General features: G+C 32.7%; 1 protein-coding gene across 3 annotated transcripts in view; it reads right to left on the reverse strand.

The window, feature by feature from the left end:
• Positions 1 to 5,809: 5,809 nt before the first annotated feature.
• Positions 5,810 to 12,418, reverse strand: part of Cdh12 (cadherin 12) — a 993,285-nt gene continuing 986,676 nt past the window's right edge. Inside the window, exons 13-15 of one of the 3 annotated variants that reach the window (XM_076551719.1) lie at positions 9,940 to 10,191; positions 6,624 to 6,972; positions 5,810 to 6,219 (exon numbers count right to left, since the gene is read on the reverse strand). In XM_076551719.1, coding sequence (XP_076407834.1) covers positions 6,189 to 6,219; positions 6,624 to 6,972; positions 9,940 to 10,191 — 632 coding nt within the window. In that variant the 3' untranslated portion in view covers positions 5,810 to 6,188. Of the gene's footprint in view, positions 6,220 to 6,249; positions 6,973 to 9,939; positions 10,192 to 12,418 lie in introns of those variants that run through there. The other 2 variants (XM_076551718.1, XM_042261391.2) reach the window with 2 other exon arrangements.

Raw genomic sequence — 12,418 nt, forward strand, 5'->3', positions numbered from 1 at the left:
CTTCAGTTTGTATGGCAGTTATAACTGAATGAGGTGGGAGTGTGTGGTGTGCCCTTCAGAACTCTGTTAGAATTCCAGCTCTGCCACTTGCTAATTATGTCTTATTGTCCAGACTACCAAATGAGACCAAGCTGTATTTACTCATGCACAAAATAGATCTAGCCACATTTGTCTTATCAAGGTACTGTAGCCATTTCACATTTAGAACTATTTAGGCATGTATCCCACAATGAGTATCACTTCAATAAATGGAGGTAGCAGCTAAGGAAAACTAATTATTCTCTTAGATCACTTTGGTAATAATATATGCTGGTTTTCAGCCATGACTCATGCTTTCTTTAGGCATGACCAACTGGGGAAAATACAAGGTAGGAAAACCAATTTTAGAAATTGCAGATATAGGGAGGGTGATGGCTCTGATAAATCTGGAATTACGGGAGGCTGGAAATAGGAAATAAAAATAAGTGAGTTAGTATTGTTTGCAAAGTTAAACCCAGAGTGAGGTTGTTGATACTGATAAATTAAAAGATGCTTTGTGATACTGTTTCTAATATACAGACTGTCAGTAATATAGAGATACATTTTTTCCTGTACTATGTACTCTACACTTTGAATACTGTGTAAGATATCAACAACAGAACCAATGATGTGTGGGTTATTTTTCTTAATAAAGAAGTTTAATGATGAAGTATAATATGATTCAGAATCGCCAGGGGCCATTGTTAACTTCATTTGTAAGAACAATATAATAAACACTAGCCTGAAAGTTGGAAGATAATCATGGGAAGAGTCCCATAATGGATATTGACATTAGATTTAATCCAGGTCTTCACAATCAAAGTGTTTTAATTCCTTATTTATTATTTCTCAGTCTTATTCAAGTTGTTTGGGTTTTCTTTCATCATATTTCTTCAATTTTCATAAAACTATACAAATATGAATAAATTAAATGCCTAGGTAAATTAAAAACTTTTAATAAATTTGCCAATTAGATTGATTGCTGAAAAATCCACAACACTAGAAATTATGAGAAATTCAGTGAAGAAATTCAGTGGCATTTCACAATACTAATTAGAAAAAACATTTATATGCATTCATCTGCATATGTATTATGTATACATAAAAAACAGGAAAAATTTGTTGATGTGGTTGTTTGTTAAAGTGGATATAACAGCTAAATTTCTCAGAATATATTTTACAGATTTTGTTTATATTTGTATGTCCTTCTATACTGAAAAATATTACAATGATAACTATTTTCATGATAAGGGAATATTTTTTGTAAAACTTTCTTTATACTATTTTCATAATACGTAAATGGATGTATCTGTATCAACGTTTTTATGTTTACAGCAAACCTGATGTCACATAGTCTATGTAGCACTCAGCATTTGGGGTATATGAGTTGAAGGTTAATGGTTTAGTGATGGGATTGTGGGTGGAACTCAGTAGTGGATTTTCCTATTGGAAAGCAGTGAAGCCTTTGGTCCAAAAGTGGACCTTCTCACATGACATTAAAATATGTCAGAATCTTATTTCAAGTAAAGAGAAAACTGAATTGAGGAATGAGAGAGGCTGAAGGGAGAATATGTTTAAAGGAATGCTTAAGATAATATGATTTCTTCCCCTACACTGTGACTTTGTATCCAACTTAGGGAGAAAAATGAATATGTAATTGTTACACAGCTATAATTAAAATAATAAGAAACTCAAGATAAAACTTACATATTATTAGCTGTAAAATAGAAAAAGAAAAAACAGAACCATAACAAATACCCTGGTAATTTACAAAAAATCCCTGTGAATATAATGGTTACAACTAGTAGAAATAAATAAGATGAACATCACAAAATAGGATAAAACATGTAGTGGAAAGTAAAATTCAAAAGATAATACAATTTACTATTAAACAAAGAATATACAAAAACCAAGTATTAAAATTACAAAAAAGTAAACATTAAGATTCCACCAGAGTGAACAAAGGGAAATTTAACAGAATTACAGGTTCCAAAGCTCCATACTAAAAGGGGGAGAAAATAATTAGTCATGAGAATGACAACATATGTATAGAGACTTAAAATGAAATTTCTTAACACTGAGATAAGGAAAATGATGAATAGCCTCATACAAAACACTGTATCTTATTTGATGTAGGTTGGGTACAGGCAGCCTTCTGTTTCACCTAGTGAGCTGATGACAGAATATGAGACAAAATACGCTTTCCAAATAAATGCGTTTTATTTTAATCATGTGCATATGTGTGTATTTCTTTAAAGGTATCTGCATGTGTGTATGCAGGTATATTTAAGTCCAGAAGTGAGTATCAAAATTTCTGGGTAAGGAAGTTAGTTGACAGTCATGTGGCATCCTGAGAACCGTGCTGGGAACTGGACCCAGGTCCTCCTGAAGAGCAGCAAGTTCTCTTAAAATTGAGCAATTTCTCCTCCCCCCCAAACCACTTTTTAACATAACAAGGAAATAATGGATCCAAATAAGTTTTAGAGAGCTAACCAAACAGCCACTTTTTTAGAGGACAAGGGGAAAGTTATTAAGCAAAGGATCTTATGTAAGCCAGTCCTCTTTCATAATCAGTCTTTTGGCTAGTAACATAACACTAAGTTAAACCACCTCCATTTTTAGGAATGCACTTAATCAGTATCCACTAAAATACAATGTTTTCATATTTACATTTGTTTTAAGTTATGATTACTGATGTTGTTATCATTTTTTATTGTTTCTCTGTATTTGTGGGTCTTAGAGTGGAACCCAGGGCTTGTGTGAATCCCCTACTCTATCATGATATTGCATAATAACCTCAGATTTCCTAATGGTACTGACATTTTTGCATAATTTTTAAGGAAAGAGAATATCCCTTCCTCAATAACTGGGTTATCATTAAGATATGATGCTTTTTCTCTCTTCTTGTACATTCTTCTACATTTTGATTTCACCGAATATTTTTCATATATATCCATAAAGAATAATTGCATAGTTCTCTGAAGTAGAACTCATGAATTTTCATGACTGATCAGTCAAGTCCCTATATGATTAAAATTATTTTTATGAAAATGATTTCAAATATCCATGAGTCTTCAAATTATCTTAGTCTGTATGTAAATTATTGGCTATGTTTCATACAGTCATTACTATAATTTAAGGATAAGAAAACTTCAGAGTAATTGTACATGACACTAAATATAGCAAATTAGTTTTACTAAAAAGAATAAAACACTGAAGGCCAAGGAATTTGATCCATAGAACATTTTGAATCTATAGAGTGAATATGGTTCAAAGCACGCAGATTGTTTTCTAGTACATCAATAACACTGCTTCACTTTTATATGTTGATTGTACACATCTTTGAATAGCAATACGTTTTATATATGTACATATGTAAATCTATAAAGGTAGACATGCAAGCCAATAACAAAATTGTGTTTTAATTGTTTATAGCTAAAACCATTCATATAAATTTTTAACATTTTATATTGCTTAATGCTTTAATGAAAGTCAAAACCCATTTGCATGAATAAAAACATACCAAGGTATTACAGATATTGAAATATTAGACTTAGAACTTTCATTAATCTAAAAGATAGAATAATCCCTCTAATTTTAAGCACCAAGGGATCTCTTTTCCACATCACATATCACTTTGATCATTAAGTCTAAGCTTATTTTTATTTTACTTCCATTGGTTGTTGTAAATTGAATGCTATTTAGAAAGTAATTATTAATAACTTCAGATTGGGATTGGATGGATCCATATACTGAAGTACCAACCCAAATTCCTTAGACTGTGATTAGATTTGATGATAAGGCCTTTAATAAGATTAACAAGGTAAAAAGAGGTCCTGTGGGTAGATGCTGCTGTTCTAATAAGAAGGTTGCCCTTATGAAAAGAGAAAGAGAAACAAGCACAAAGATCAGACCACAGTGGAAAGAAAGGAAAAGAGAAGGGAAGGGAAGAGAAGAGGAGAGGAGAAGGGAGGAGAGGAGAGGAGAGGAGAGGAGAGGAAAGGAGAGGAAAAAAGAAGAGAAGAGAGGAGAAGAGAAGAGAGAGAGAGAAGAGAAGAGAAGAGAAGAGAAGAGAAGAGAAGAGAAGAGAAGAGAAGAGAAGAGAAAGAAAAAAAAAGAAAAGGACTACTCTAAGAACAGGAGAAGATGCTGAGAGGAAATCTTCTGTTAGATCTGAAGAAATACACTATTTTTTAAAGACACTTTCTTTGTGATAACTTGTTATGATCAGCCTAGAAAGCTAATGAAGTAATGCAGGAAATGACAAAGATATTTGGAGTTGCATGTGTGATGAAAACCAAGAGCTACACATTGCATGTTTTCATTTTTTCTTAGTCATGTGGTTTAAAACAATCTGTCTCTCAGATCTTCATGTCATCATGGCTTCTGCTCAGCAACTTTATGAGAAGGCAGTTATATTTTCTGTGAAAATACTAAATGCAATAAGCTTTAATAAGAATTATGTATTAATAGGATGTGGTCTTGCATATTAACCTTCTTCAAGAAGACAATCTCTATACATAGAGAAATAAGAAGTAAGTTACATTAGTTTTTTCTTCTCTAGTGTGGTAATGTAATTATAAGACAGTTACTTTTCTCAATTGTGAAATACTGAAAATTTTTATTTATTACATAAAAATTGAAGCAACAGTAGAATAGTATGCTGACTGAAAAAAAATTAAATCCCATTGCAAAAGGAATAAAGTGAGTCTAAAGATGTGGAAAACAGAGAAACAAATGGGCATATCCCTACAACATGAAAAATTAAAAATATGAATTAGAGAATATGCTTAAATTAATTTGTCCATTATTTAATTTCTAAGATTCCACAGTGTAAACTTTCATCTTCATATCCCCACAAATGATAATTATCTTCACTGGTATTTTAAAACAAAATTAGATAGTAGCCGTATCTTATGCATGGCTCTTTAAATAACTTTAATTTTTCCCTACATATGTTATAGGTAGAAGTTAGTTGTTACAAATACCATTGTTAAGAATAGTTGTCACTTTATGGTCAGTTTGCACTTGTCGTATCTTGTGAATTTCTGAATAATATGTAACCCATGTTGAATTGATTGGAGCCATGTTTACTAATGCAGTCATAAATTCTACCATTTCTAAGTCATTTGCACACACTGGAAAAGTTGTATACAAAGAATAAGAATGAGTAATTTCCATTAGTATTTTGGTAGATGAGATAGTGAAGAGGTTATTCTGAGCCAATAATAACTGAGTTGACAAAGTTAAAAATCAACTTCACTAGAACAAGTGAATCAGCTGCCTGGTATCCATTTTGTTCCCTTTGGGATTTAGTCATTGGTTTTATTTTCTGAAGTCCCTGACTTTATTTGTTCAGTAGTACAGAATAAGTGTGCATACTTGTTACAGATCACACTATTTGATATGTATTTCATTTGAATCATTCATCAAAGTATCACTGATAGAAATGCTAAGAATCTGAATGTTGAGTTCTTCTCATGTTTAAATTAGTTGTAAGTATATTTTCCTTTCAGAAATTTCAGTAGAAACACATGTGAAACTTTTTCTCTAACTGAAAGCTTACATGATTTGTTCACTTTTTAAAACCAGTTTCCACATACCACTATAGATTTAAACAAACCAATGTTTATTTGAAGCTGGAATTTGAGCCCTGATGTGTCTCTTTATAAAGAGGGATCCTTTTTATTTCCAGTATATAATTTTAGTTTTTGGAAAAGCAAACAGCTTAATTAACATTTTTTATATGAACTAATGTTATGATTTAAGCACTGATTTTATAATTCATGACTTATATATTGAATTTCATAACGTCTCATTTATTCCAGTTTCTGAAAGACTAAGAAAAACAAATACTTTTCGGTTTACAATTCACAAATGAAAAAGCTTTCGCTTCTAAAAAGATGGAGTTTGGGAAGTATTATTCTTTGTTCTTGAGAGGAATGAGAGTCAGCAGGTCACGATTGCTCCTTGACACATAGACACTGTCTGCTTCGTTCCCCTTTATCTCGGAATCCTGCCAAGCCATCACAGCAGAGTGTTGTGTACACCACGTTAAATGATAAGAGTTTCAATAGGCACTTTAGTGGAATTAAGAAAAATCTCACACTCTTCCACCGTGATGCCACAGAGCGATCTTCATTCTCGGTTGTCATGTCAGTGAACAGTATTTAGTAGGCCTGAGCTCGGCTCAGTGCGGTCCTGAAATAACAGAACAAAACAAAGCAAGTACATATTACAGGATTTATCATGTGTCAGCAGAATAACCCAAAATGACAATATGATAAATAGAACAAATGTCTAGAAACTGGATAATGAAAGGAATCTTGTCTTGTAGAACCCGGGAGCCGTGTGTGTGTGTGTGTGTGTGTGTGTGTGTGTGTGTGTGTGTTATTTCTGTTACTTTGTTAATTTTTTCTTCTCTACATGTGAATCATCAACCTTTTCTTCTCTCCTAGGTGACATTATCCGGATTGTGACTCTCTTCTTCTCCAAACATATCTGCCAAGACTTTAAAGCGGGGCCCCCAGTCTGTGAGATAATCATAGTCCTGGTCGGCTTCTGTGGTGAGAGAGTCTATGGAGCTGAGTGACTCCGCCACTGACCCATTGCCCTCATATGCGTAAGTGGCCAAGGAATCGTATGGTGGGGCAGCTGGATCGGCATCGTTTTCCTGTAGCCTTTGGTGAATAAAATCCCTTATGTCTGTGTTATCTTCCACGTGTGGTCTCTGACGAGGTAGACAGAGGGAGTCTGGTTTTATATCCCTGCGAGATTTGTTCTCTTCAATCACTTTGGGATTTCTCAGAGCCCCAATGTCAAAAGCCTGGGTGTCTTCCTCCCCACCTCCTTCGTCATCATAATGGATGACATTGTCTCTGATGTCTTCCTTAGACGTCATCAAGGTGTCTTTCTTCCTCTGCCTTCTCAGTGCCACATACAGGACAACTATAGCTAGAATGCAAAAATAACAACTTGTTAAACAGAAGCAGCTACATCACTTTAGCTCTATAAATGCTGACATGGAATAGGAGAGCTGCATTTCTTTAATGGCCTCATAATATATTCATAGTTATAATACTATAACCAGTAAGGTTATGCATATGCTTATGAATTTTCTAACGCCAAATTCACATTAAAATACTAAATGTCAGGAAATCAGAGAAAAGCCATTAATATTATCAAATATTTTTCTATCTGTATTTTAGTGTTTTAGACTCAGAGAAAAATATTAGACCAATAAAAATGGTAAAAAAGAGAAAATGTCCCCTCTAACTGTATAGATATTTGAAAGGGGTGATAAAAAAAATACATAGATGTTGAGCTATAAAGGATCATGTAAATATTCGTAATGGATAAATCACCAACTACAATATTGTTAGTTAAAAATATTTCAGGTAAATACTCAAAATTGGTGAAGAATCAATACTAAAAGCACTATATAAGAAAGAAAGGGAATTAGAGAGAGAGAGATGGAGTAAGAGGAAGGAAAGAGGAAAGAAAACAACACAATAAATTTTGGAAATTAATACCTCTTATTGTTTCAGTTCTGAGTAATGGAATGCTTAATAATATTGTACACAAGATATATGGTATTCAATCTGACTTCTTGAGAATATACTTTGGTGTACCTACTCACCTCAATTACATTGTATCCCTTTACTTCTAATGACTGAATGCTTGCCATTAAGTTAATGGTGTTTATTATTTAAAACATCAGCAGGCATAGATAGACATAATGTAATAAGTGTACAGGTTTGGGCAACAATTTCCCATCCTTCCAAAATAGTCCCAATAGGATAAAAGCAAAGTGTATTTGTTTTTCCAGAGCAGAGATTAAATGAGAGAGTAGAGAAAACTCGAGGAGAAGTGATCATGTATATAATCCCTCTCTTTCCAAATTAAATTAAAAAGTTGAGCCTATTAGAAAGAAACAGGAGCCTTAGATATTGCTTCTATAAAATAATCCATGAATGATATTTAGGACTGTGCATTTTTCTTTTGGCATATAAGATACCCAATGTAATTTCACTGTTGCTGATAACCCAGGGGTTGGGTGATACACTGAAAACTATAAAGAGCATCCCTAAGTGTCAAAAAGCTTTAGCAGTGCAAGAGTAGAAAGACAGACTCCATAAGATATGGTGGAAGGCTATCTATAAAACAATACCAGCTCTACAGATTTCTATTGTTTATTCTCATTCCACAAAAGGACATGGAAATGGTATACTAAAAAGTATGTGGCTGTACATTCAAAGACTATTTTCTTCATGTATTTTAAAATAGAATCTTATATGAGACAATGGATGCAAATGATTCTTTTTTATGAACAAGGAGGTTAATAGCATCAAGAATAGTACAAAGAACTATGGATATTCAGGAAGAATTCTGGGAGATAATCACACTGTAAATGTCATTGTATGATACTGATGAGTTAACAATTTGCTTGCTTATTTCATGGGGGACACATGAGCCAAAGGAGAATACCTAGAATATTTTGAGCCATATTATGAAGATACACAAGTGCTCTCAGGTTCAAATAGGTACCTGATCATAGAGGAGAACGGGTACATTTTAATTGAAGTCAAATAACAATAAAACATGGATAATTTCTGATGTGAGAATTATATTTGAAATATACAGTATAAAGTTTATAACATCAGTAAAAACATACGCTTGATGAATATTGTTATGTACTATGAAGATATAAAGAATGTTTTGTTCATATAACCAAGCCACCCACACAGAATTAATATCTATACTGTTCAAACTGGTCTAGAAATCACTATGTTCCCACGAGTGTCGCACTCATGGAGCATGCTCCATAAAGTGTTAGCTACTGCTTACTACTATTTCTCATCTAGAGAAAAAAAGCTACTGCTCCCCTCCCCACTTTTTAGGATGTTTTATATGAAGACTATGCTTGCTTAAGCTCAAAGCCCAGGTTTAAATCCATTTCTTTTGGTTTTAAAGAGTGACCATAAAAATAGATACTTTCTCTCACTGAAGAAATCAGTAGATAGAAAATATGAACAAAATGAATGCCAGAGTAAAAAGGTTTTAGTAGAGATATATTTATTCTGACATATTGATACAAACTGTATGCTAATTTCAAACCTTCTCCTAGCAGTATTTCTGCATATGGCAGTCAGCTCTTCTCTGTTAGAGAGGAAATTTTTACAGATTTGTTTTAGGATATGGAATTGGTTGAATGGGTTGAAGATATTTTAAGATAGCAATGTAAGCAGAATGTAAACGTATTTGGGGTCACTTACCCTCTACTTCTTTCTTAGAACATCTGTTTTCATTATTTCTTTATTGAGATTGAAATTACAAAGTATTATGCTTCTGGGATATTTTTAAACTATAGTATAAGTTTTATTAGGCAATGGCAATAGTTTGCAAAGTTGAGAAATGGTTATATTTTATTTTTGATAATAAAATCTAGTTTATTGAATGGAACTCATTGGGAGTACAATTCTGAATAATTAAGGATTGTATTAGTAAACACAGCAATATTTATAATTTTATTGTAATTATACTCTAAGCTCAAGATTATTTGGAATAATTGGTATGCTTTTTATGAATGACATATATTTTAGAAGATTAAAAATTATAAACCCAGTTTATGCTCATGCACATGGCTTAATGAAACTTAGAAATGGTTTTAAATGAATAATTATCACAGAGAATTCCATGGTAGAAAAGAAGTCAAATTTTCAACATTAATATTCTTATGACTTAAAGATATTATTGTTGATATATGGGAAATAACAGACAGAAAATATATTTAATAAAAAAATTATTTTAAGTAGCCAGTGATTTTTAAACTAGCTCAGTAAACAAAATTTTATAGACATTAGAGCATACAATAAAGAGATAGCTAGAGATGCAGGAAGTATGATTAATATGAAAACCAACCTAAGAGTATAACAATGCACAGAAGTATTGCAATCAGAGCTCCGGTGCTGAGTCCTACAGGTAGAAAAATTGCTTCCACATTACAAGACAGGATGGTCCCATCAGAGTCACATCTACAAACACGAATAGTCATTGTGTTCGTGCTGCTCTGGACAGGGTAACTGCTGTCTTCTATTACAACAGGAAGTAAGTATAACTCTTGCTGCCTGCGGCTGTATCCATTTCTCCGGGTTTCAATTCCAGCTGTGTTGTCTGCAAAACAGGACATTGATGATAACATAGTTACTGTGAGTTTCGCTTCAAGTTTTAAATTGGTATCTGCTAAGCAAGAGGAAGTTCTTTTTGAATCGATAAAATGTATCCTTATTTAAATTATTTATTAGATCATTATAAAAACTGTAAAAATGTAATCAGATGTAATTAAAATAATCCTCTGCAAAAGACAAAATATTCATCTTGGTGGTATATGTATTAAATTTTCTGTTGAGGAAGAATAGTCTTATCACAAGAATAATACACAGAAGTTGGGTTGTCTCAGGTTTTTTTTTCTGATAACAAAATATAATTGGGTAGTGAGAAACTTCTATGAATGTTATCATTCTAAATACAAAAGTCAAATATTTATAGGCACAATACCAATAACATCTTTTGAAACTACTGTAAAATTGATATTAAAAATGGACTCTACTGAGGATTTCATCACATCAATTAGAGTATGAAATGTGGGAAGGAAACAAAGCATGTTAAAATATCAAAATTCATTAAAAATCCTAAGCATTATGAATAACTGCAATTAATATGTTCTAGTAATTACAAATGTACTTCATTGTATCTTTAACAAATCAACAACTATGATATTTTACTTATAGTAATACAAGAAAAATATCTAATTACATAAAATCAAACATTTTTATTGACAAAGTTTTTGGAAATTCATTTTCTCTTAAATATAAACATTTCAGCAAATACTTTTTTTGTTCTATATTTTTCATTAAAGCAATTTCTTTTTTATAATATTATTTTTAAAACAAACATTATGATAACCTTGAGAATCATGTAAATAACTAGAAAGGTATACTACTTATTAAAATAAATTTCTTTTGGAGATATATTACTATGTTAGTCACAATCCACTCTACTAATTTTATATGGAATTTACAACTTTTACCTTGCCAGCTTCTCTATACTAATTGACATAGGAAATACCCTTATGAGAAAATTTTGAGCTGTGATGATGGTTTGCTTGGTAAGTTTTAAATGTTATCATTTCAGAGACAACATTTAATGATGAGTAAAATATCAAGGTGGCATCACCATGAATAGTGTTTACAAACAGATTAAGTGGGGACAAATATTGACGCTGAGGACAGCCATGGGACCACAAAGACTGACTAAAGCACCACTGAGATATTCAGAATCCAATGAGGGATTTTATGAGGTTGAGTCAGAGATCATAAATTGAGTGGCACTCATTAGAAGGGGAGAAATAGAAAACCTCTTTCTTTTGGAGAAATGGAAAATGCCATACTTTACAGCTCAATTGAAATGAAAAAAAAAAAAAAAAGAACCAAGAAAGATCTTTGTTCCTAACTTATCATTTACTGATAACTGAGTATGCAGTATTTATTGTGCTTTGAATTATGGGAAAGAAAAGGCACATGAAGCATCACTTTGACCTTTAAATGTTTACAATAAACTGAAAATATTTAATAAATACAATTTATAATAAACAAAAGAGAACATAAAATATGTGGAAATTTTTGAATTGTGTTTTCTATTCTTTTTTTTTTTTTTTTTTTTTTTTTTGGTTTTTGGAGACAGGGTTTCTATGTGTAGCTTTGTGCATGTCCTGGATCTCACTCTGTAGACCAGGCTGGCTGCAAATTCACAAAGATCCACCTGCCTGTGCCACCTGAGTCCTGGGATTAAAGGCGTGCGCCACAACCGACTGGCTGTGTTCTATTCTTGAATGTTGTTCTTTGATTTACTAAATCTTTAGCTTTACATCACCAAATTTCATAATATCTGACATTTAATACGTATTTTACAGAACATGGTTACTTAGAGGAGATAAACACCCAAAGTTAAAAAAAAAGTGCACACAAATTGGTTGAAATTGTCATTGCTGCTGTGTAGTGATTCAACTGTCAACTTAGATGTTCAAGATAAAGATCTTCATACAGTTGTTCAAGATTAAGATCTTCTATATAGTCTTGTATTAGGTTAGAACCTTCTTATTGGGGGAGATGTAGTGGGTAGCCATTCCAGCTTTGATCTGGAAGTTCCAACCCCCATTGAGGCTTCGGTAACTGTCACGCCTACAAGGCAGGGCCAAAAGAGGACCCTGAAGACCGGAGATCTGGATATGCTGCCTCTCTTGGTTCCTGGATCCTGGACGCTGGGAGTAGACCGAGCAGAGTTCTCCAGAGAACGCTGCTGGACTGCGCTATGTCTTTCCCAGACTCTGCAACCTACCTAT

Source organism: Peromyscus maniculatus, chromosome 15 (assembly GCF_049852395.1).
Source record: "Peromyscus maniculatus bairdii isolate BWxNUB_F1_BW_parent chromosome 15, HU_Pman_BW_mat_3.1, whole genome shotgun sequence".
Taxonomy (NCBI): domain Eukaryota; kingdom Metazoa; phylum Chordata; class Mammalia; order Rodentia; family Cricetidae; genus Peromyscus; species Peromyscus maniculatus.